Consider the following 23,078-nt stretch of genomic DNA (forward strand, 5'->3'; position numbering starts at 1 on the left):
TTGATGTCACGCACACTAGTACGTGAATCGCATGCCCCGTCCTGTACGTATACACCAACACAACCCAACCGGTATGGTGTACGTGATCTCGGGGTAGTTTGATGTCAAAAGAGTAGCCATTTTAGAAAATCAAAACAGTGAAAATTCTGTGTGAGCGCGTGAAAGCGCACAAAACGGTGTTTGGCTGGTGATGAACGCGCTAGAAATGTTTTGAACGAATGGAAAGCGTGTGCCGTGCAAGGTAAGTGTGAAGTTTTCCTTCCGCTAGGGTATGGTTGTTGGTAAAATACGCTTTGTTGCGGATCCCTTCGCTGGGAGGAATCTTTTCGCCGCGAAAACTGACTAATCGGCGTTCTCGGTGTACAGCTACCGTAGGGGCAAAAGCGTCAGGTGAATATCGGTATATTTCTATACCAACTCGCTGCGAAAACATTCCATCATAGTGGAGTTACTTATTTTAAAATCGATTTTAGAGGGAACACCAGTGTGTGGTGGTCGCCGTTGAAAACGGCAAGACAAAAAAAAACGCGCCAGTATCATCGTGCACGGTTGCGCTGAGTTTGTGTCGTGCGTCGAAGAGCATGCGAGAGCACAACCCCGAACGTGCAAAGCGTCCTCGCGGTAGGGCGCGGGAGGGGCTCAGCAGCAAATTTGTTTATAATCAAATATCTGTTTATTGTTAGGAAAGAACGAAACGGGGTAAGCTTGCCTAGCTCCTCTCGTTCCTTTCGCGTTCGAAACGCGACCAACGCACGAAAGAGTATCGCGTGCTGCGATGGAAGAGATTCATCTAGCGCTAAAATAAGCTGTAGTTGCGTGCGTGAATGCGCGGATGTTTGGGATCTGCCACTGAAAATTACGACAGGGAAATAAATGCAGTCGAACGACGTAGAGAGTGTGTTGGGACGCGAACAGACTCTGGGAAGTATTTTGTTGTCAGTGTGGCACAGGGTGGTGGGGGGGAGTGCGAGGCCCGAAACAAGCAAGCACGCGAAATATCGCGCGACACAAAGCTGCGAAAATGAAAATAAAAACAGAAAACAGCCCGTTTTGTTTGTGGCAGTCGCGATGCTTCGGCAGGCCAGCATCAGTGCGCACAAGGGAAGGAGAAAACTGCATCGGAAGATCTCGCTAGAAGGGTCTCGCTCTTTCAATTTCTCCTTCTCTTCGCATCTCTTTTATTCCTTTCCGTTTGCGAAGGGCGAGTTTGTTTCTCTCCCTTCTTCTCGTGCATGGGTGAATTCATCTGTTGCCGCGGATACAATCAGCTTTTCACCTGATTCTTTCTGGCAGTGTGTACACTTTCGCTGCGAGCTGGGCTGCAATGGAAAGGGGGAATAGTAAGTGCATTTTCACTGTCACTTTACTCTGGAGAAGTTTCACCAGCCCCTGTGGATTGGATGGATGGGTGCTTATTGCATGGGTCGTTCGGGGTCCCTCGTGTGCCCTCTTTTTTAAATACGACACCATCAAAAAACAATGCCATTTAATAATCTACCTGTTTTCCAACAAACAAAAATGAATGATCTCATCATATTAATGATATTAATATGAATTGCATGAAATTGATTCAAAGTGCATCATTGCAAGGGAGTTCGGTTGCAGAAGAAAAGAAAAAGTTTTCCGTAAACGAAACACCCTTTTCCCGATAACAGTCTTCGTACTTGTGCGTGCGAAAGAAAGAGAGAGACCGAGGATACAACTAAACACGTTAAAACACGATGCAGCAAGAGAGTACATACAGCACACGGAAGAAGAGAGATCTCCGTCCAATTGACCATGGATTACTCACGATGTAAAGGCTATTAATAGATTTTCATGTCTTCTTGTGACTAGAAGTTGCAATCTCCGGTTGACTGTTTAACAAAAACGTGGTCCTCCACGCGGATAAGGGAAAGGAGTAGTTAAAAATCTCAGCACTGGACGCGAATGATTTGAGATGGAGAGATACGGCAAACTTCCCTCTCTACTATGGGCACGCGCACTCGGCACAATACTGTTCCGTTCGGCAGCAGTACGGCGGAGCACGTCTTCGATCTCTTCTCGGATGGAAGTCCATGTTGGCCATGAATATATTTAAATTTTGGTTGTTGATAATCAGTTGCAACTGCAGGCATGAACGTGCAAACGTATTAGAAGAAGAACTACAAGCAAATCTCATTGTCTTTGCCTTGGGCTGATGCAATAATTAAGCGCGTGTCATCAATCCTTTGCGGCTTGTAACGAATGTAGGATGTTGTGGTCGATATGGACTTTCCCGAGGGAAGCCAATGACGAGAAAATAATTACAACACGAAATGATTTTGAAATTCTTACACTGATTCACTACTTTTTATGTTCCAAAATGTCCCTTGGTTATGAAATAATGAAGATTGCCAATAGAGTAATGTATTGAGCTAGTTCTTGTATGTGTGTAATTTTAACACTCATTCCAAATGTGTCATTTTGCTATCCATTTCAAAATATTTGCATTTCATATAACAAAATTGTGCGAGCTAACAATGCTTTTCAACAATATCTTTTTAGTCAAAATGTGGCTGCGAAGCGAGACTAGAGATCGTCGACTGCGTTCAAGTAGTACGCGAAGCGCGGTCAAGTTCAAACCATCCCCACTCAAAGTGGCTAGCCAAAAAGCAAAAAAGAGTTCATCCGTCGAACTCGTAGTGTCTTCGTCTCGGCGATCCGTACCATCAGCGGTGCCCAAATGTCGACCAGAAGTGTCAACGACGATTGCCGAACCTTCATCTACCGTGGTTTCGCGGTGCCGGGCCGCCGCTGCTACGCCCAATAATCCACCTGCAAGAAGCATCGTTCCAAGGCGCGCGACAACAGTTGGAAAGCCGGCGCGGAATAATCGTCCCACTGCTAGCGGTGAGGATAGCCGGAAGTCGGCCAGTCGCGAAGAGATTACAATACCGGACGATTGCAAAGAAAACTGCTGGCAGGATAATAACGATCTCACTCTATTCGATGGTACCACTGTCATCGATCAGAAGCACTTCGAAGATTCACCCACACACTCCAGCTGTTCTTCGCAGCAACTACCTGCAGGCATTGTATCCTCCAACAATGGCACGCCACCGCATGTTGATAATGTGGCTGATGTGAGCTTTTCCACCGAATCCACCGAATGTGGACTATACGCTAGGAAAGTTGGAGACGAACTCGGTTCGGCCGAGGATGCGCTCAATCAGTTCGGTATCATTTCGTACGACTCGAACAAAAACACTTTGTTGGGCCACTCGATCGTTTTGCCACCGATCAGCGTTGCGCAGGCATCAGTAGGGGCACCTGCATGCCTGGAAGGGCCGGGACAGCTCAACTCCAAGTGCATCACCGAATGCGATAGTACAACGGCAGACCTCGGCACTGAGGCTGCGGGCGAATGTGTAAGTAACGTTAAGGCTATAGTAAACCCCAGCTGCTACGTGGAGGAGGATACAATCCTGCCGTCCACCTCGTCGGAGGGAATCTTTCCAAAGTCAAGTGCAATCATATCTTCTAACTCGCTGGATATCGTTGTGCCGGAAGTGGACTCAACCACGGACACGATATCACCGGATACGTCTTCTGCTAATCTAATTGCTGGCGATATGATCGCCTCGTTCCCGCTGACCGCTTCCTCCATCGATTTTGCCGGATCGTCGATGTCGTCGTCCTCGTCGTCCTCGTCGTCGTCGTCCTCATCCTCGTCCTCGTCCTCTTCCTCCTCGTCGACATCATCGTCCTCGTCGTCGTCGTCATCAACGTCTTGCAATACGTCACTGGGTGCCTCCGTATCTGCAGTATCGATGGGAGCCTCATCGCTGTCGTCCAATTTTCAACCAATCGCGTATAGCAACTGTTCGTCGCTCTCTGGCACAGGGTACGAGGAGCAGCCGCAATCCAGCTATTCTCCTAGTCAGACAGCCGCCGCCGTAGCGGTTGCTTCTGATTTGATTTCCATGTTCGATGAGGAACACTACAAAAATGCCACTGATCTCGGCCAGTACACGGACTTCTCTTACAATGCTCTGCTTACCCAGGCCCTCCTGAGCTGTGGCGATGCGGCTGCTGCTGCCGGGCTTAATCTTAGCTGCGGTCAATCAAGCACGGACAGCTTGAACGATTCCGCCTTTTTCTCGTCGCTCAACACAACGGCCATCGAGAATCTGAAAGCTCTAACGTCGCTTTCGAGCATGGGCCATAACATGGACGGAATGATGTTGGATGATGGGGTCAATGCTTCGCCCAACATCCACGGGACGACGGGATACATCACGGAATACGGAGGAGGAGGAGGAGGAGTAGGAGGGGAGCAGCAGGACCATCAACAGCAGCAGCATCATCTGCAACACCAACGAGTCCTGGATGGATCGGAGCAGGAATCACTGATCCACAACATTGAGTGCAATGAATCAATTCCCATGTGTGGCGACGACACAGAGGCAGCTATGCAGCTGGAGAATAATGAGTGCATTGAAATGGATGTAAGTTTGTTATATATTGGATATGTTGATCTGTTAATTGATTTAATGGTCAATAACTATCCTTATCTGTTTGACGAAAAATAGTTAAATAATATTAATTGTGTTTACGTTTTAAATTGCTTCCCATTAGGAGTCGAACGATGGACAGCATGACGATGCCGCATATAGAGCGTTCGACCCGTACCTATTCATCAAGCATCTTCCTCCGTTGACTTGTGAAATGCGTTCCAAGTGTCCCGCGTTGCCGCTAAAGACACGCTCCAGTCCAGAGTTCAGCCTGGTGCTCGATCTAGACGAAACGCTGGTGCATTGCAGTCTAATGGAGCTTTCCGATGCGAGCTTCAAGTTTCCGGTGCTATTTCAAGAGTGCAAGTACACAGTGTTCGTTCGTACCAGACCGTACTTCCGCGAGTTTCTCGAGAGGGTATCGCAAATGTTCGAGGTGATTCTCTTTACCGCCTCGAAGCGGGTCTATGCGGATAAGCTGCTCAATCTGCTTGATCCGGATCGCCGACTCATTAAGTAAGTGCTTGTGCGTGAGAAATTGGAAGGCGTGGTATTAAATAATATTGCTTGGACATTTTTTCGTTTCGCTAAACAGATACCGTTTGTTCCGCGAGCATTGTGTCCTAGTCAACGGAAATTACATTAAAGATTTGACTATACTGGGCAGGGATCTTTCCAAGACCATCATCATTGATAATTCACCACAGGCATTTGGGTAAGTGATTGTTGATTGCAAACGTGTTTCAAGGCTCGAAAACGAAAATTATTTACAAAACATTTGTTTGAAATTCCAGATACCAGCTGGAAAATGGTATACCAATAGAGAGTTGGTTCGTCGATCAGAGCGATTCGGAGTTAATGAAAATTTTACCATTTTTGGAACGGCTCGTTGAAATGGTAAGTTTTTTACTACTCGAGTGCATGAACGGTATCCCAACAACAAAATACTCATATGACACTCTCTATTGTATATCTTACAGCGCGAAGATGTTCGTCCTCACATTCGTGAAAAGTTCCGACTCTTTTCTTTCCTACCGCCAGATTAAACTTAATTCGTATCTAACGGCAATACATGTTGTTGACGGCAGCACCTTAGTTAATCTCACAATTTCATCTAATTAAGCACGTTTCACTCCAATTGTATTTATGTCAGCTGTTTTTTTTTCTGGACTAGCGTCGTCAAGTGAAGTGTACAGACAAAGCCACTCAAGTAATATTTAATAGTTACGACGATTAGTTTCAGTTAACTATTCTCTTTTATTAAGCATACACAGATACAAACAAGCCTGCGCGCAAGGATGGTAGAAATGTGCGCGAGACACTTGGTGCTTGTGTGTATGTTATTGATGATACATTCATGTTTCTGCGACACAAAATTAGTATGACAACATATGGATACAATGATACCGTTTTGCACAAGCATATAGTTTAACTGACAGATTTACTTAAGAAGGCAGACTGTGTAGACTGTGCTGCTAAACACATTCATGTTCAAATCTTAAACAAATCCACCAATTAACTCCATAATCCCCATACTCGAAACGACGAGAGAAGATTAGAAATGAAATCGATTTAATGAATAATTGTAGCAATATGAGAACTTTAGATGCTTAGCGTAATGTCCAACTCTTGTCGTCGTTCAAGGAACGGAATTAATATACATACAGGCGATGTATGATAATTTTGCTTTTGCCAGATCAGTGAATGAGCCCGTTATGGTGGCCTACTGCTGGTGCCTGCTGCTGCTTACAAGGCAGCAAGACAAACGAATTGATAAATATGATATATAACGATCAAAAACAAATCAACAACCTGGGATGCCATAGCGAACAGAACAAATTACGAAAATATCAGATGCATTACTATTAACTATACTGCTGAAAGAATCACATGAGCACATGAATTACACGTATCTCAATACACACACACAGTTTAAACTCACCTTAGTCTAAATGTAAGAAATGAAAAATAATATTTAACGGATGCGGTTGAATGTCGTCTCGATAAGTGAAGAAAAGCGAAAGCAGCGTAGCGAAGGGTATTAGGAGTGCTTTAGTTATACGATGGAATTCCTGGTTAAATTTGATCACTCACACACACACATACGTAGAGCAAAAACGTAGCAAGTTAATATTATTACGATCACCGTTTATGATGATTGCGATCATGATCGATCGACATTGTTAATTGAAAATGTTTCTTCCGTTTTCTTTGAAATACTGTAATATCTAGCGTGTAACGATATACATATTTTTTTTATTTATTAACTCATGCATATGACGTCTGAAATGTTTGTACAAAGAATTACGGTAAATGCCTCCGACCAAATGGGTGGAGCATGCAGTTGTTTTGTTGAGATGAAAAAAATAAGAAATCAAATATGTAACAATAATTAAATCCCGATTTTCTTCAATAATGCTGCAAACTATTCTCTATACCTGATATCGATTACCTTTTGAAGGTGCAATCTTTGAAAAGCTTCTGTTTCATAACGAAGGATTTCAGAAAACCATGCTCACATAGTTCCCGCGGTAGAGTTTAAGCAGTTACAGTTTCTTTTTGTAAGAAAGAGTTTACTAACGTCTCTGCCGTTTGCCGATTGGCGAGGGAATGGTTGTGATGCAGTTTTGCAGCGGCAATAATCAGTTCAATCAGCTGCGATGAACAGTTTTTTTTAATATGTGCTCTTGTTCGAAAACGAGCTATGCAACATGTGCCCCATGATAAACAAATATCAGCAACACAATGCTCTTGGTTCTTCCTTCATATTTGATTACTGTATTAATGAGAATTTTTTCACATTCAATAAAAATTAATTTCTCTTAAAAATTTGCACTATTATTATTCTCTATTTCATAACAAACATGATGACAAGGTAATTCCGTACATCAGAAAGACGTTTTGGTTCGGTTTTGTTTGGTAAAGTTCAACCGGACTAAAGGAGCCTGATGCCCAAGGGAGCCTGCTAAATGCTACTCGTGAGCGGATTACGTTCGTATCAGGAAGGAATTATCCCCTCTACATCGACATTTTTATTTTCTTTCCTGTTGTACACCGTTCAATCACGCAGCAAAATAGTTTAAATGTTTCTTTATTTAGTGCATTTTGTTTTTACTGTTCTAACTTTAGTTGTGTTTTGTGGAACATAAGTGTCGTTGCAATTTTCACATAACATACCATCTGTTATCTGTTGTTGTTTTGTACATCGATCTAACAATACGATCAAGTTACTTCACATTTAAAATTGCACCAGCCGCGCTTGCACCTTTTTAAAGCATACCAACGTAGGTGTAACTTATTTGGTTTCTAGAAAGAGAAAATTAACTAATGTAATTTAAAAAATAAAATAAGTCTGCACACTTGCGTTACGATCAATGAGACAATCGTATAGTGTTGAATTCGTTTTAATGTAGTTTAGTGATTTCCGTTCCGTTTTATTCACCAATGGGGTTGGATTAGTTAAGATCACTGCACTTCAATTGCTCAGCTTTAGCAATAGAAACATACACACACACACTCACACATTCACCAATATGTAATACATCGTCCATATATATATCCATATATCCATATATATATATATATATATATATATATATATATATATATATATATATATATATATATATATATATATATATATATATATATATATATATATATATATATATATATTGTTGGATGTGTACGTTTGTGGGGCATTTTTGGTATGGTTCACTTGGTATGGTTAGTTGGTATGGTTCACTTGGTTTGTTTTTGGTTTCTTCTAACATACCGCTCGCGTTTGTCGCATTGACTTGACCCGTGTAAATTGAAGAACGGTTTTACAGTAACGGCTACCAAATAGTCAGTACTGTTTGCTATTACTAGGCATCACGTTTGCTTTCTTGTCGTGCATTTTATTAGACCGTATAGTAATTACGACACTCGATCGAACGCTGCTCCATCGCGTTAAGATTGTTTCTATTATTCTCGAAATTAAACGTGGGTTGCTAACACCTGGGGTTTTGTTTTGGAATGTAAGTGTTGTTGTAGTTTTACCCTGCTAAAGCCCGAACTTGCTGCTCGGGTACAGCTTATGAGTGTTTCTCTTCTTTTGTGGATGACAGTTCAAAATCCTTACACACCTTTATAGCATTTGTTGCGTTCTGTTTCCTATGCTGCAGTGTGTTGCATCTGCATCGTTATGCTCAAATTTGCTACATTGTGTAAATATATTCATATCATATGCTCATATCAGTACCACATATCATTATCCTACTGCAAATGTCTTCTTGCTTTTGCTACAAAAATATAAGCTAATATTTCGTATTCTTGTTCGTCCAGGAGATGCAAACAGTTGCATTGTTAAGGAGGAGTGTTTGGCTCTTATGTATCCTGCCCGAATAATACACGACTTCTGAAAAAAATGCGAAACAAACGAATGTGTCCAGTATACCAGATCGTAGGGTTTCTTTTTCCAATCACAAACAGATTTCAAAGACAGATCAAAACAGAACAAGCACGCTTCCTATCTATTTTGTGCATAGATCGCATATTACACATGTTCGTTCTACTACTGGTCGATTCCTCCCGTCCAGACAGGCAGGATTCTAAAGAACCGTTTTAAAGAATAGTGTCTGCAAGCAACTGCTTGCCATCAGAAAAGTTGACCAATTTAAAAATGCTCTCACAGACACAAAGAGATTCTGTGCACCACACGAGGAGCGAGTTTGCTGGGTTTTTTGCTATTAAATACTGTTCGTTTTGTTAAAAAAGACAGACATCCTCACCTACTACTGTTACTGTAACTATCTGTAGGAAATACTAAACATTAATATCGGTTAGTTGGTAAGTGTGCGCACACTTCTTATGTATGCTGCAAAAAGTAGTATCACCATTTGAGTCAAAATCTAGGAAACGTTCCAACGTTAGCCCGCTCCCCCTCTCGATACACGTGTGCTGTTGCTGCACCATCGGTACACGAAGAGAGAGAGAGAGATGGGGCAAACTGGCCCGCCATGGTAGTACCGTCGATGTAAACCAATCGTGGGGGGAAATAATGCTTTAGCCCTAAGAATCATGAACGCAAGCTGCTGAAGGCCATCGATGTGTGTTGTCTATGCTTATCTAACTATCCCTCTCCCGTAGGTTCGAAGCGTCCATGAACAGGGCGTAAAGGTGTGGGACAACATGCGGACAACTCCGGTAGGCGGCCCAGTTGTGTACGGCGTCATATCACTTCCCCCGGGGAACTACAATTCTCCGTAGGAAGTTCCGTCGATGACTGATGCTGATTTCGTTTCCCTTCCACTACGGCTATCCCAATCGGTAGTGTTGCTGCAGCGTGTCTGTAGGTTTAGAGAATGGTGCACGCGCTACCGTGCATGACCTCACTGATGAACATTGGCGTACCAGCACCTAATCCTCCATCAGTTTTCTCATTTTCATTCTGCGAAAAGCGTAAAACACAATGCATTAGAGGTCGTTGCTTAAGAAGCGGTTAGATGCAGCTCGATCTTACCTGATCGTACTCGCAGTCAAAGTAACGACTTTGGCAGTCTAAGCAGCGGCACTGGTCGGACATCTTGCACGTGATGCCACACTCCTTGGCCACCGCTTTGTACAGCTGCTTGCTCGATTTGTACAGTATCTCCGGACCCTTGATCTCCGCCTTCGGGGCAGTGTGCTGTTGTTGATCGTAGATCGGTTGCGAGTTGCTGTACGAGCTACACTCTTCGTCCAGCGATAAAGTGTCCTGATTTTCGTTCGACAGGCACGTCTCGTCGATTGCCATCGTTTCCATCTCCTCGGCTGCAATGCAATGCAGAAAGTGTATTGTGGATTATTATTCCGCGAATGGCTCTCCGATCGCGCGTACGTTACCTAAATCCTGCAATCCTTCGTTGCAGCTCAGCTGATACAGCGGATCGCAGGAACCGGTGCAGGTGAGCAGGTTTTCCTGCGACGGGGTCGTCGTCGAGCTGCAGGTGTAGAGCGAAGAATCGATCGATTCTTGCTTTTTCGTTGCACCGGGCGAACCTCCTTGCTCCGTCGTGCAAGGTTGCTGTTGTTGGTGCTCCGTACCAGCCGGTTGATTGTTCGACATCATTTCGTACCCGAGGGCAGTTGGCGAAAGGTTCAGTAACGATGTTCGATTGTTTTCCTTATCCAAAGCAGCGAGCCGATTCTTTAACAGATGGTGAAACAAAAGATTAAACACCATACCCACCACCTACGATGAAAAAAATGGAGAGCGATACTTACCTCTTCTAACACATGCTCGTACGATGGCGGTGGGCTTAATGGTATAACGTTCGTAGGCTCCGTGTTGGTGAGCGAAGGATTGTCATATCCTGCAATGAAAGGCGTTGCGCGTGAGAACTTTCTGAGACATTTCGGAAGGAAGTAGCAGTAAAGGTAGGGGGGAGTTAAGGTTCGTGGCCGGATTCCGGTGGGATAGTATTCGGGCAGTGATAGTGTTGTTGCTTTACTGTCGGACATTCGGTTAAATCTGCCAACAGACACAGATACGCCCGTGCCGTTTGCAAATTCGGGCCAATTAATGCCAATTACCTAGTATTGGTTCGTCGGTAGTGTTACTGGTCAGTATTAAGGCGCGCCGATCGTTGCTCATCGACACAAGGCTATCGTTATTCTGCTCGGAATCAAGGGTCGTGCTGCTACCAAAGTCATTTGCGTTCGCACTGTTCGCTAAAAGAGGTCCGACCGGATTGGATTGACTATCTACTACGACATCCTGCTCCTGAGAGGTACTACGCGACGACCCACTACCCATGCGGAACTTAAGCTTAAAGGGTGCCATTATTGCATTTGAACAGTATGGGGTTTGAGTGCGATACGGGCGAGGGCACGCGGGTTTCCACGGGGCAGTATCGCTTGTTGCTGGTGGCTGCTGTTCAGCGGTTGTTTTTTGGAATGGTTTTACTAAGGATCGCGACCACGTGAAACACCACGTGATCTGTTAACTTTGGTTAAACGTAACGTGTGCGTAACGTTTAGCTTAACACAACTGAGGCAACGGGTGTAGGTGAATTCAGAGTAGCGATTCAGAGTGTACCCAACCACTGGAAGTAAAGTAAAGGATAATGAAGAGATAAGGGTAACATAATAGATAGATTTGAAAGCGAAACAGTTTGGCGAATGCAGCATCGAACACGATTAAACAGTCAAAAAGATGCAGAAACTAGTAGGAAAGTATCGAATAAAGAGGAAAAAAGATACGCTAGTGAAACAATATCAAATTAAAAAAATAATGTAAACGCTAGCAATTGTGTGTGAAAGAGAGAAAGAAACAGAGGAAAATAATAGGGCATATAACTAGCAACAGGTTGCAACATTGAAACAAAGATAAAAATATCAATCAAATACCAAACCACTCCTACCTACAATACTGAATAATGTAAAGCAATCAAGCAATTAAGAAAGGATGCTTCAAAATTGAAAATAATTAGTTCTCAATTCTTCTACCAACGCGGTAACTCACAATCAAACGCATTTCAGCTGCATCAGGCAACTGCGCTACGCCACGATCTCGTTGAATATTACACGCGCATGTTACGCGCAATTACCTTCATTATCGTGATTGTGCGATTTTCCTAATGACATTATTAGCAGCACTGCTACTACTACTACTACTCGTTATGTTAGTATAAAAACTATGGAAAACGGGCAAAATGGTTCGACTTGTAGTTTACTACCGTTCTTAACACATGCACAGTTATTACGACGAAACAAAGGCGCATCAGCAAGAAAAACGTGATGATCGTGAACAGAATAGTCTTGCTGTTGGGTTTTACAGTGTTCTTGGGACGCTGCTGTGCTATGCTGGACACGTGGAACCAAAATGTTAGTGCACTTGCAGTGAATTATTTTACAGCAAAGCATGTGAAGTCAGTGACGGTGATCAGTTGCTGGGAGGCAGAGGAACGGTATGACTTCTTTTTGGCGGCAACGAGAAAAGGACTGCTGGTGAAGTTTGTGGATGCAACGAACATAGAAGCTTTAATAGCAATACATCCTAATCGAGTATCTCAAGCAGGCCTACTGATCGATGCATCGTGTGAGATCGAACCGATCTCGAAGCTGTGGCAGATGGTAGAGAAATAGTAACTAAAGGAAAGCTATTACTAGCTAATAATGTCTCGAATTGTGTTTTTGTCGAAATGTATTTTCTCTCAACTCAGGATCAAATACTGAACAAGCTTTTGTATGGGAATTTACACTGGTTGATAGTAGAGAAACAACTCCCAGTGAAACGATCTATCGACTCCGGACCCTATTCCTCGGACCAACTGGAACTTCTGTACAATGAACGACTACGTCCGCTAGACGTTATGCCCTACACGAACGTCGTGCTGGCATTCCAGAAAATATCCGATAGCTGGGAATTGTTCGAACTATACAAACCCTATCGTAAAGCCCGTTTATCGGTGGTGAACATTGCATCCAATTACCTACCAGCGGTCGATCGGTACGGGTCACAGCTGATCGTTCGAAGAAAGCTTGTAGATCGACGACGCAATCTTCAGGGCTTTGCTATGCCATGCGGAACAGCGGTAAGACCGCACTGTGATCTTACATGAAACCGATTTATAATTTCTAGCACGCAATCTCGTTCGTTAGACAACTTCGCCGGAATACTTCACCGGCATGGATGATCGTAACGATGTGCACGATCTGTTTACCAAGGCAAACTTTCCGTTCATCCGGGAGCTGATGTACGATCTCAACTTTACCCTCAACATGGTGCAGCTGGACAAGGTGGGCTACAAGCAGAACGGGACGTTCAGTGGGGTGATGGGCAAGTTCCAGAACCGCTCGATCGAGCTCGGCTGCTTGGGCACCTTGATGCGTACCGAGCGGCTCGAGGTGGCCGACTTCATGATCGTCACGCTGATCATCAAGAGCAGCATCATCTTTCGCCAGCCACCGCTCTCGATAGTGGCGAACATCTTCGAGCTACCGTTTAGTGTCGGTGTTTGGGCGTGCTGTTTCGCGTTGATGGCGATCTATTGGATGACGATGATCGCCATCCGTCAGCTAACGAGCGGTGAACGGTTTGGCGCGATCGAATCGTTAGTGTACATTATCGGCACAATGTGCCAGCGAGGGTGCGATATAGTGCCACAGTTTAACGGAACGCGGTTGCTAATGTTTTCGCTACAACTGACCAGCTTCTTCATACTAACGTCCTACTCGGCCAGCATTGTGGCGCTGCTGCAGAGCCCCAGCCGGGCAATCGCGAGCGTGGGGGACTTGGTCCGGTCTCCACTGAAGGCGGGCGTTATGGACACGAGCTACGGTCGGGTGTACTACCAGGAGACGCAAGACCCGGACGTGCAGGAGCTGTATCGGAAGAAGATCAAACCGCACGGTGAGAAGGCGTTCCTGGAACCGAACGAGGGCATCGGACGCGTGAAACAGGAGATGTATGCCTACGAGGTACGCTTGATAAGACCGCTCACGGCCCTGTGCTAGGAAAGCCCGGAACTGAGAGACGGATAGGATTAGATATTAATTTGATTCCTTTCTCCTTGCTTCTCCCCTCCACCGGTGCCGCTGTTCCGTTTGTCGCCATTCAGGGAGAATTGAACGCTGCCTACAAGGTGATAAAGGAAACGTTCGCACCGGAGGAGGTGTGCAAATTGCAGGAACTGGAAGCCATCAAGCTTCCACCGTTCGGCATACCGATTGTGAAGGGCAGCAAGTACCGGGAGCTGATCCGGCAACGCTTGATGTGGCAGCGGGAGGTCGGCATAATCAAGCGGTTCAACCTGATTTGGATTCACCAGAAGCCGCAGTGTGAAAACCTAAACGCCGGCTTCAGCTCGGTCGGTGTGGTGGAAATGCGCTACCTGTACCTCTTCCTTGCCGTAGGGTTTCTGGCCGCGCTCGCGACCCTGCTGGCGGAACGGTCCTGGTGGAGCGGGATGGCAAAGAAATTGAAATCTCGTACCGCAATAATCAGACGCAAAAATGAAGCTTAAAAATTAATCTTCTCCAAGCGAACGGTGGACCCCGTTCGGGGTAAGGGTTAGGTGAAGGTAGTCGTTGGGATCGATATTGATAAGCGTGCAATCGCTTCCGCATCCATTACGCCCGAGCTCTGTAGTACATTGGACGTGGAGATGGCAATCAAGCTCGATATGTTGCGGGAGATATTCATTTGATGTTTATGTTTTCGCATCCGAGTTGTATGAACGATGCTTCATTCTAGGATGAAGGTGTCATAAATTGATTTTTATTTCTCTGTATGTATGCGAACTATTTTTACCGATAAATGCTCCCGAATGGCTTTTGGCTTTCGAATCTTTATAGATTTCAAAACATATTTTACCGAGCAAAACATAAAACACAAACCATCAACATGTTCGATGGTCGCTCTTCCTCGTTATACGGCACAATCAATTCACGGTAAAAGCAAACAGAACGGCCAGCAACCGACGATGGCCTGGCAACCAACATCTAGCCCAGGTCATGACTCAGGAAAAACTAACATCGAGCATCTCTGCCTGCCATCGGTTATCGATTATCTGGCCCGGCTTGGCTCGTCCTTCAAAAGTTTACTCGTTTACGGGCCAAAAGCGAGAAAAAGCCACACACGAAATGGGTGAGCGGAGGGGCTTGAGGGGACGTACGGACGGTGGGAATGTCCCGAAGCGGTGTAGTTTTGCCAGTGCTTGCCGCACACGGCTGGTCCATCTTTGATGGACGTAAAAGTGGGTACGTTTGGTAGCTGTTGGTAGAACCCGACAACTTTGCTACCATAACAACACAACCCAACGGACAGCGTGCCTCAACTACGACCTCAATTTCTTGGGCCTGGGCAGGAAAGCCAACCAATGTGTAAGTTGACACAGTCTGAAGCTCGCAGCAGGGATGAACAGGGAGTGTATGAATAGGAAGTGTATGAACAGTGGAAGGAAAGTATATTTTTCACACTCTTGCCAAAAGTAGAGCACGGTTCGAAAGATTAGGGCAACGGTAAGCGCGTGAAAAACATGTTTGTCACCTTGCCCAATAGATAGAGTCTTACCGCGTTGAAAGGGCTACAGGAAGTGGTGCAAAAAAAAGAAAGGAGGACATACACCAGCGAAACAAAGCATCACGGATGCGCACGAGTTCCTCTTACTGGATGATTTTATTTACGGAGTGGCGGCGGTGCGGCATGCCACCAGCCGGTCCAGGGTCAAGTAGTGGCTTTCAAATAGCTAATGCATTCTTGAATAAGTACATCTTCGCTTCCATTAATGACAAGAGGCGGCATTTACATCGTAAACCACGCCGTCGTCACGCCGGTATGTCCCGCCTCGTCCATCGCCGTACCCAGCCCGTGGACAGGCACACGCTACTCAGTTTTCACTAAAGGGGACCACTTGACGCTGGGACACTCGTCGTCAACGAACGTAATGACACAGCTTATTTTAAAATCCGACTTTTTGTGCTCCCTACCTATCTTTCACATCCCATTCAGCAGGATGCTCGACACGCTGTCAAGAGGCTTTAAAAAGTTTACCCGATTTTAAGTCTCCTTTCCAAGGATCATGTAGCCTTCAGTTTTACCTATTTTTTTGACAATACGACAGTTACTCATTCGTTGAAAACCACACGAGAGTTATAGCTTCCTCAAAAGTTTTGTAATGTTTGAGGGGGGGTTGAATTGCGCTCTGATGGATCGCCTATGATTTATAGTTTTGATAGATTGGGATCATTTGAAATTGGGGATTACAAGAGATTCGTGAAAGATGATAGCATTCTCCGTCCTTTCTTCACACTTATCGATTTTTAAAGTATTTATTACTATTCGAAATTATTGATTTACGAGTGAAAAGAAGAAGCTTTCCACAGCCAAATATGGTTTTGTTGAGGTAGCATAGCTTGTATTTGTTTTTTTTTTTAAATAAAAACTAGAATTTATTATAATTTACAATGCATTACAGAAGCGTGCAACACTAACACAAGCGTGTTAAGAATAGCAATTCGTGAATATTTTCTCAAAAACAAAATTTCAGAGTCATAATATGAATTTTAAAGTTAGGGTTGATGAGCTTAATACAAAAAAATAGTTCCCCAAAAATCTCAAAATCTGAATAAACGTATTGTTATGATCGTCGTCAGGTTTGAAACAAGGAATCGATTATTGTGTTTAAATGTTTAGGTTGTATACCACGTTTTGCGTATAAATTGCGTGGAAAATTACCGCAAAGAACAAGATTTTGAGATATTTATCTCAATATAAAAACAAGTTTGCATCATTTGAAATATATAAAACGAATCCCCATTCCCTTTCTCGTAATGAACTCCGTATTTCAAAAATAGTTCCTTATCACTATCATGCTTCAATAGGCATCACATTTAATCGATGCGATTTGTTTTTGTCCTTGAATTTTACCACTCCCCGCACAGTCGATGATGCCCCCCCCCCCCACCATCTTTAGGCCCAAGGCCCCAGGCTCCAAAGAACAATAAACAATGAAGCAATGTTGACCATGGGGAGACACCCATCAGGGCTTCGCTCTGAGCGCTGTCTAGGGCGTTAATGGTGATAATACATCATATATCAAATATCTCATCACTTCCCAATTGTACGATGAAGCGTGAAGGGAAAAACGCAGACAAACAAGATGGGACCCCGCTGACGAACTGACGCCACCACCACGCACGGATCGGAATCAGAGGTCCGCGCAGTCATACGGGAAATCGGGCTCCAGGGAAGAGGGCGTAGCGGTTTAATTAAGTGCTCTTAGTAGCAGCGTATATCAACCTAACTTTTTTGTGTACGCTAGTGTGTGTGTGTGCGTTTATTTGTGTGTAAGTGTGCATGGAGCAGCTACGAGGAGAGCTCGTGAAACATAATATCCTTCAAGCAAATGTACACAAAATTGGTCGCTCTGGTGTATGCTGCGTCTTGGTGTGGTGCGTTTCCCTTGTTAAAGCTTTTGGGGTGTGCAGCGTGTAATAGCTGGTGGTGGAAAGTCCAAGCGCTTGCTTCTCTTTCACGCAAACTTACACCTTCAGAAGGCGTGCATTTCCGTCCCACCACAAGGACGCTGGCTTCAACGATTGGTAGTACACAACATCCAAAACGCGCACACACACGCACGTATTTTGTCCCTACGCACACTACGATAGACGGCACATTGTCTGGAGAGGCTTACACACGCAGCAATAAGCATTGCGGGACGGGAAAAGTTTTAGCGAATCCGCGACAGCGCTGGCTGCCAGACGTGTCCAGCAAATTGGACGGGCTTTTCGGCATCAAACGCGCTACTCAACTTTCTAGCAAGCAGTACAGCACTCCAACAACTACTACAACCTAAGTATAGCTTCCTATTGACACTCGAATCCAAAAATGGTATGGATATGGAAATGAAATACAAAATTTTTAACCAAACCTACTGAACAGCTAAGCGATCGGTAATAATTGGTATAGAAACCGCAACTAACTGGATGCGGATGCCACTTACCCGGGGCGGTTAAAGCTTTAGTGCGATGAACGTTTGGCCTGGAGCATGGTCGGTGTGGGAGCTGCGGGATAAATCACCAAACAAGCTACCTCCCCGATTCGAGTACAACGATGGGGATGGTTTAGTGGGATCATACTTTTTTCACACAGGGAAAATCAATACACAAGCTATCCTCGCAAGCACACACAAACACACTTCCTGGTGCGTTTGTTTATATCACTGTCTGATGAGTCCTGACGCACTGCACAGTGCAAGGGGTGTTCCATCCAATTACACTATGACCTCCGCAGCTCGGTTCCGATTGTTAGTAATATTATTTCCAAAAATCTAACTCCAGCTGACTGTTGGACAAGATTCCTTCAAGCAACGTATACCTTTGCTGCCTTTAATCGCACCCTCCCGGGGGACACCAGCAACCTTCGCATGCAAACGGGGACCTTTTCTTATTCACGTCACTTCGCCACGCGTCACAGTGGAAGGGCTTTTACGCACAAAACACGGCAAACACTTTTTCTCAAAAAAACTCGCGAGCACCGAGAACGCTGGTCCGGATACTACTGAAGCTGGTGACGAGTTTACTTTCTGCAGAATGCTGCGTAGTTAATGGGGCCGTTCTTATGGCGTGACAAATCGTCTGGCTTTCGCAAGTAGAACGCGCTCGAAGGACGCGCTCTCGACCGTGGAGGATTGCAGCCCGTGTGAAATGTGACAGTGGGCAAGACAAGGTACCGTCGATGGGAAAAAGAAAGAGCGAGATGTGGCGACAGACCTTCGGCGACGGATATCCCCTTTTTTTGACAGGCTGGTTGACAGGTAAGGATAAACGGGTGTACGTTTTGGGGCATCATTTACGTGGCGTGCGAAGCTCCCGCTCTAGCTATCATGGTGATGAGGGATTGAAAGAAAAGATTAATCATCGGTAAGCTTTTGAAATGTTTAAAGATCTTTGCAGCGAAAATGTATATAGAACCATAAATATTCTTGTTATCTCCACTATTTTAAAGCTATTTTGATGCTATCTGTCAAAACGAAGCGTGCATTACTACGCATGTGCTGATTTCAGATTCTCCTGCTCCTTCTGAAGGCTCCCATAAAGATGCCATAAAAGCTTGTTAAAAGCTTTGAAAGGACAATTTAATGAGCTTTCGAGATGTTTTTAATTTAACGAACACAATTTGATTGACAAGTGTTGATTGTGATATCTATGTTATGAAACTTCTAGATTTCTTGCTTTAAAAGATTTTGAACCTGCTTATTATGTCAAGTCAAGGAGCATGCATGTTTGAGACCCTTTTTATGACAGCAAAGTTCTATTCTCAGGGGATGGAATTTGAATGTATTCATTCCTCCCCCCGCGTTCACTATCTACAGGGGGCCGTCGTCTTACCGTCTAGGGCACCCAAATCCCTAAATCCGCCACTGATTATTCCAGATATGTGTGAACTTATTAAATAATCCTAAACACTTTAAACATCATATTTTGTTTTTACGTTAAGTGACGTTGGTAATAGTCATTCTAACTCTTCTTCTTCTATTTGGCGTAACGTCCTACGTGGACATGCCGTCCTATACAGGCTTTCGAGACTTAATTAATTACCACGTAGCCGGATAGACAATCCTTGCTACGGGGGGACGGTCCATTCTGGGCTTGAACCCATGACGGGCATGTTATTGAGTCGTTCGAGTTGACGACTGTACCACGGGACCGCCCCCATTCATTCTAACTAGCCTTATTATTTTAGCCTTATATTCTAAAAGAGCTCCTAGCTCTTGTCTGTATTTTGCCATCTTCTCAAAGATCTGCCACATGGTGAAAATCTGATTAGTGGTTGATTTTCCGTTTCGGAATCCTCTTTGATAGTTTCTATCGCTTCGATGACCCTGAAGGATCAGGGAGAATATTTTATAGGCGGTATTCAACACCGTAGTACCCCAGTAGTTGTTGCAGTCCAACCTATCTCCCTTCTTGTATATGGGCTAGATGATGCCGATATTCCAATCACATGGCATCGATTCGCTATCCCACACCTCAGTAACAAATTGATGAATCTTGTTTTCTAATCGGGCACCTCCATTCTTGACCAGTTTAGCTGCTATTCTGTCGGTTCCGAGTGCCTTGTTATTTTTCAACCGACGGATAGCTTTTTGTGGGATTCTTTTATGCTAGGTCGTAATAGCATGACACTTTCTGCTAGTGGAGCCTCTAGCTGTTCGTTAAACTGGTCGTTGACTAAGTCATCAAAGTACTGAGCCCACTGCGAGGGGCTCGTTACATCCGTCGACTCCATCCTTGTTGCGACAGCAGGTTACATTAGGTACAACGTTGTTTCGGTGACCTGGTGACTTTCGTGTAAAACTGAATCAACAGTTCTGGCTAGCATAATATCATATTTAGGGATCATTATCGCTATGCTAAATAAATAATATTCTCTTCAAGAATCGGCATACGGACTAAGCATACAACACGATCTGCATACGCATAACTCGGTGCAATAAAACAACGGACTAGGTACGAAAGCGATTGATGCACCCATACACGGCAAATAACATAAACATCCTACGCCCGCACACATTACATTAGAGCCAAAAAAGGATCGCGGTACAAAAAAACTCCATGCGAAACAAAGGATAAGGCGGGTGGACATTTACAGTCTCGGTCCTCGCGGAAAAAGATGGAGAAAAGCGATCCAGGCAAAACTACCCCGGAAAATAAGGATAGCACAGACAGAAAAGTAGAATATAAGCAATTTTTTGTATTAGTTAATAAACACTAGCAAATTTAAGCTCAAACTGAAAGGCCGTGTGCGTGCTGTTCATTTTTTTCCTTGCTCGTCGTTTGCAGTGGAAAAGCCTGCGCGTAGGTTTCGGCCATGTTCCAATTCTGTGATCAGGCCAAAAGGTCTGAATGGTCATGTGTGTGCTGTTCGTTTTGTCAATGCTCGTCGTTTTCAGTGGAAAAGCCTTCGCGTAGGTATCGGTATTGTTCCAATTCTGTGATCAGGCCAAAAGCCAAAAGGTAAAACACCTTCAAGTTTTTATAGTATGTGACGCGTAACACCCGACTTAACCGCTTAATAGCAAGAATTGGAATGTGAATCAATGCAACAAAGACGAGATAACAGCTTACTGATGGTTTAGTCCGTGATAGAGCCCAACTGGGAGGCAGTGTATTAGTTTACGCCGACAATCTCGAGGTAGTAAAGGAGTTCTGCGATCTTGGGACAGTCGTTATATCGGACAACGATATCAGCAGCGAAATCCTGTACAATCCTGTAATCCTGAAATATAAAAAGATGATTGTTGGTGTCACTTGATCAATGAAGTGCTTGTGTATGTTATTGACAGATGAGAAATGAGAAAATTTATTTCACCTATTAGGCCAAACCCTTTCTTGCCCTTTTAATTCATTTTGGAGTTTAGTTCTTGATACTGTCCTGTACAGGTTACCTAGACTTAAATGCGAAACGGAATAGTTATTGCAGCCAACCAGGGAAGATTGAAACGAAATTAGAACTCATGTCACGAAACTTGTTAATTTTAACTGGAGTCGACTAAAATATAAACTATTACTAAAGGATCGGTCTAACATCTATATGCGCTATAGCATTATACACCAACATTGTAACTGGTAATAAAAAAAAACACACACAAAACACACATTTAAATATGTCCATTAGATAATTTCGTGAATAAGATATCTGCACTGAGTACAGCATTGAAGTAGATGCCTATCTTTTGTTTTGATCTTTTCATGCTTTCTATCACAGGATATGTCTTATTATTAATGTGTATCTTATTTTTATTATTTGAAGCTTTGCGAAAAAAAAACGATGCCTAGGCTTTATGATATCCAAGTTTAAAGAGAGTTAGTTTATTTATTTTTTATTTATTTTGGCAATTTATGGGTGTGGTATTACACAGACTTTAACACTTGTCACTTAAATATATATGGTTAAAACTAATCTTTCCTATTACCGAGTGCGTACGAGTCTAATTTCCTAGTTGCTTAAGCTCTGCGTAGTCAAATGAAGGTCAATTTATTTGAAATAAGAATAGAACTGTCTACACATTGTCTATAGAGGGTCGTTGGATGAGGCTAAAATTCTCTTATACACATTTTGCAGAAATTTACGTTGTCTATGAGTTACGTCTGGCTGGTGCGTAAATGCGAATATTTTTTAGCAACTCAGGCGCGTCAATCTCATGTGCGCAAACTCACTATGTGCAGCTTTTCGGCGATGTTCGACAGATTGTAGCCCAAGGCACAAACATCGCGTGCGATAGTTAAGTATATTTTAATTTCCTCTCCAAGGGAGGCAACGTACCGCGACTCCAGTTAATCTACGTTGCACAGATTCAAATTTTGCACAGGGCCCTATTGTTTGAGGACACCACGCTACACAGCTGAACTGAAGGATGGATCGGACTAGACAATAATATAATGACATTAAACATAAAGGATCTCTAAATTCAGTAGATCGTTGGATAACGAGACCTAACATTTTGTTTGATCAGTCAATAATGCTCTCAATAAGTGTCCTGAAGGAGAGTTTTTCGTCCAGTTCAACGTCCTTACTGAAGTATAACGTTGTAATTCTGTTTCATTAATGAAGTAGCTGTTGACAAAATGCCATTTTAAGCGATGGAAAGACACGGCACAACACTTATTGATGGAGAATTCATTGTTGAACGTCACTCATAGAATAAATTGATTATCCCCTGTAGTTGTAATAAACGAAAATACAATTTAGTGGTGATCTCTTTAGGCGTCATCCATCAATTATGTAATGGATGATGATGGTGATAGAGTGGGGAGGAGATATCGTCAAATGTTACGATTTGTTACATGGGGGAGAGGGGGAGTTGAACTTTTGTTATGTAATGCAAAATAAAATGTAACGATTCGAAGCAAATTTCACAAGAAATTACTGTATCGCTGCAAACAGGTCTAATACCAATCCAACTCTATACAAACTCAAATTGTTTCAAACAAATTGGAGATGGAGTTGATGCAGTCAGCGGGTTTTCGTCAGAGTTGATCATTGGTTGTAATTTTATAAATGCATTGAAAATGCATCCGAAACTCTTGCAAACATTACCGATTTTGTTCGAAATTTGTAAGACATGCGTAACA

The 23,078-nt window shown here is 43.7% G+C and overlaps 3 protein-coding genes across 3 annotated transcripts; 2 read left to right on the forward strand and 1 right to left on the reverse strand.

Annotated features, from left to right (window-relative positions):
• Positions 1–84: 84 nt before the first annotated feature.
• Positions 85–7,304, forward strand: LOC120893834 (CTD small phosphatase-like protein 2). Its single transcript, XM_040295970.1, has 6 exons — positions 85–241; positions 2,527–4,469; positions 4,600–4,991; positions 5,071–5,190; positions 5,270–5,372; positions 5,456–7,304. Exons 2-6 carry the CDS (start codon positions 2,532–2,534, stop codon positions 5,519–5,521), a joined length of 2,619 nt encoding a protein of 872 aa, XP_040151904.1. The 5' UTR covers positions 85–241; positions 2,527–2,531; the 3' UTR covers positions 5,522–7,304.
• An 892-nt stretch (positions 7,305–8,196) lies between these two features.
• On the reverse strand, positions 8,197–18,912 carry LOC120895651. The gene is made up of 6 exons (XM_040299178.1): positions 17,945–18,912; positions 11,031–11,542; positions 10,722–10,810; positions 10,341–10,644; positions 9,979–10,268; positions 8,197–9,906 (listed from the first exon to the last, which is right to left on the reverse strand). Exons 2-6 carry the CDS (start codon positions 11,278–11,280, stop codon positions 9,814–9,816), a joined length of 1,026 nt encoding a protein of 341 aa, XP_040155112.1. The 5' UTR covers positions 11,281–11,542; positions 17,945–18,912; the 3' UTR covers positions 8,197–9,813.
• LOC120893913 (ionotropic receptor 75a-like) lies at positions 12,300–14,464 on the forward strand. The gene is made up of 4 exons (XM_040296137.1): positions 12,300–12,572; positions 12,662–13,033; positions 13,101–13,919; positions 14,060–14,464. The coding sequence occupies exons 1-4, from the start codon at positions 12,300–12,302 to the stop codon at positions 14,462–14,464; spliced, it is 1,869 nt and encodes a 622-aa protein (XP_040152071.1).
• Positions 18,913–23,078: the final 4,166 nt, after the last annotated feature.

Source organism: Anopheles arabiensis, chromosome 2 (assembly GCF_016920715.1).
Source record: "Anopheles arabiensis isolate DONGOLA chromosome 2, AaraD3, whole genome shotgun sequence".
In the NCBI taxonomy this organism is placed as follows: Eukaryota; Metazoa; Arthropoda; class Insecta; order Diptera; family Culicidae; genus Anopheles; species Anopheles arabiensis.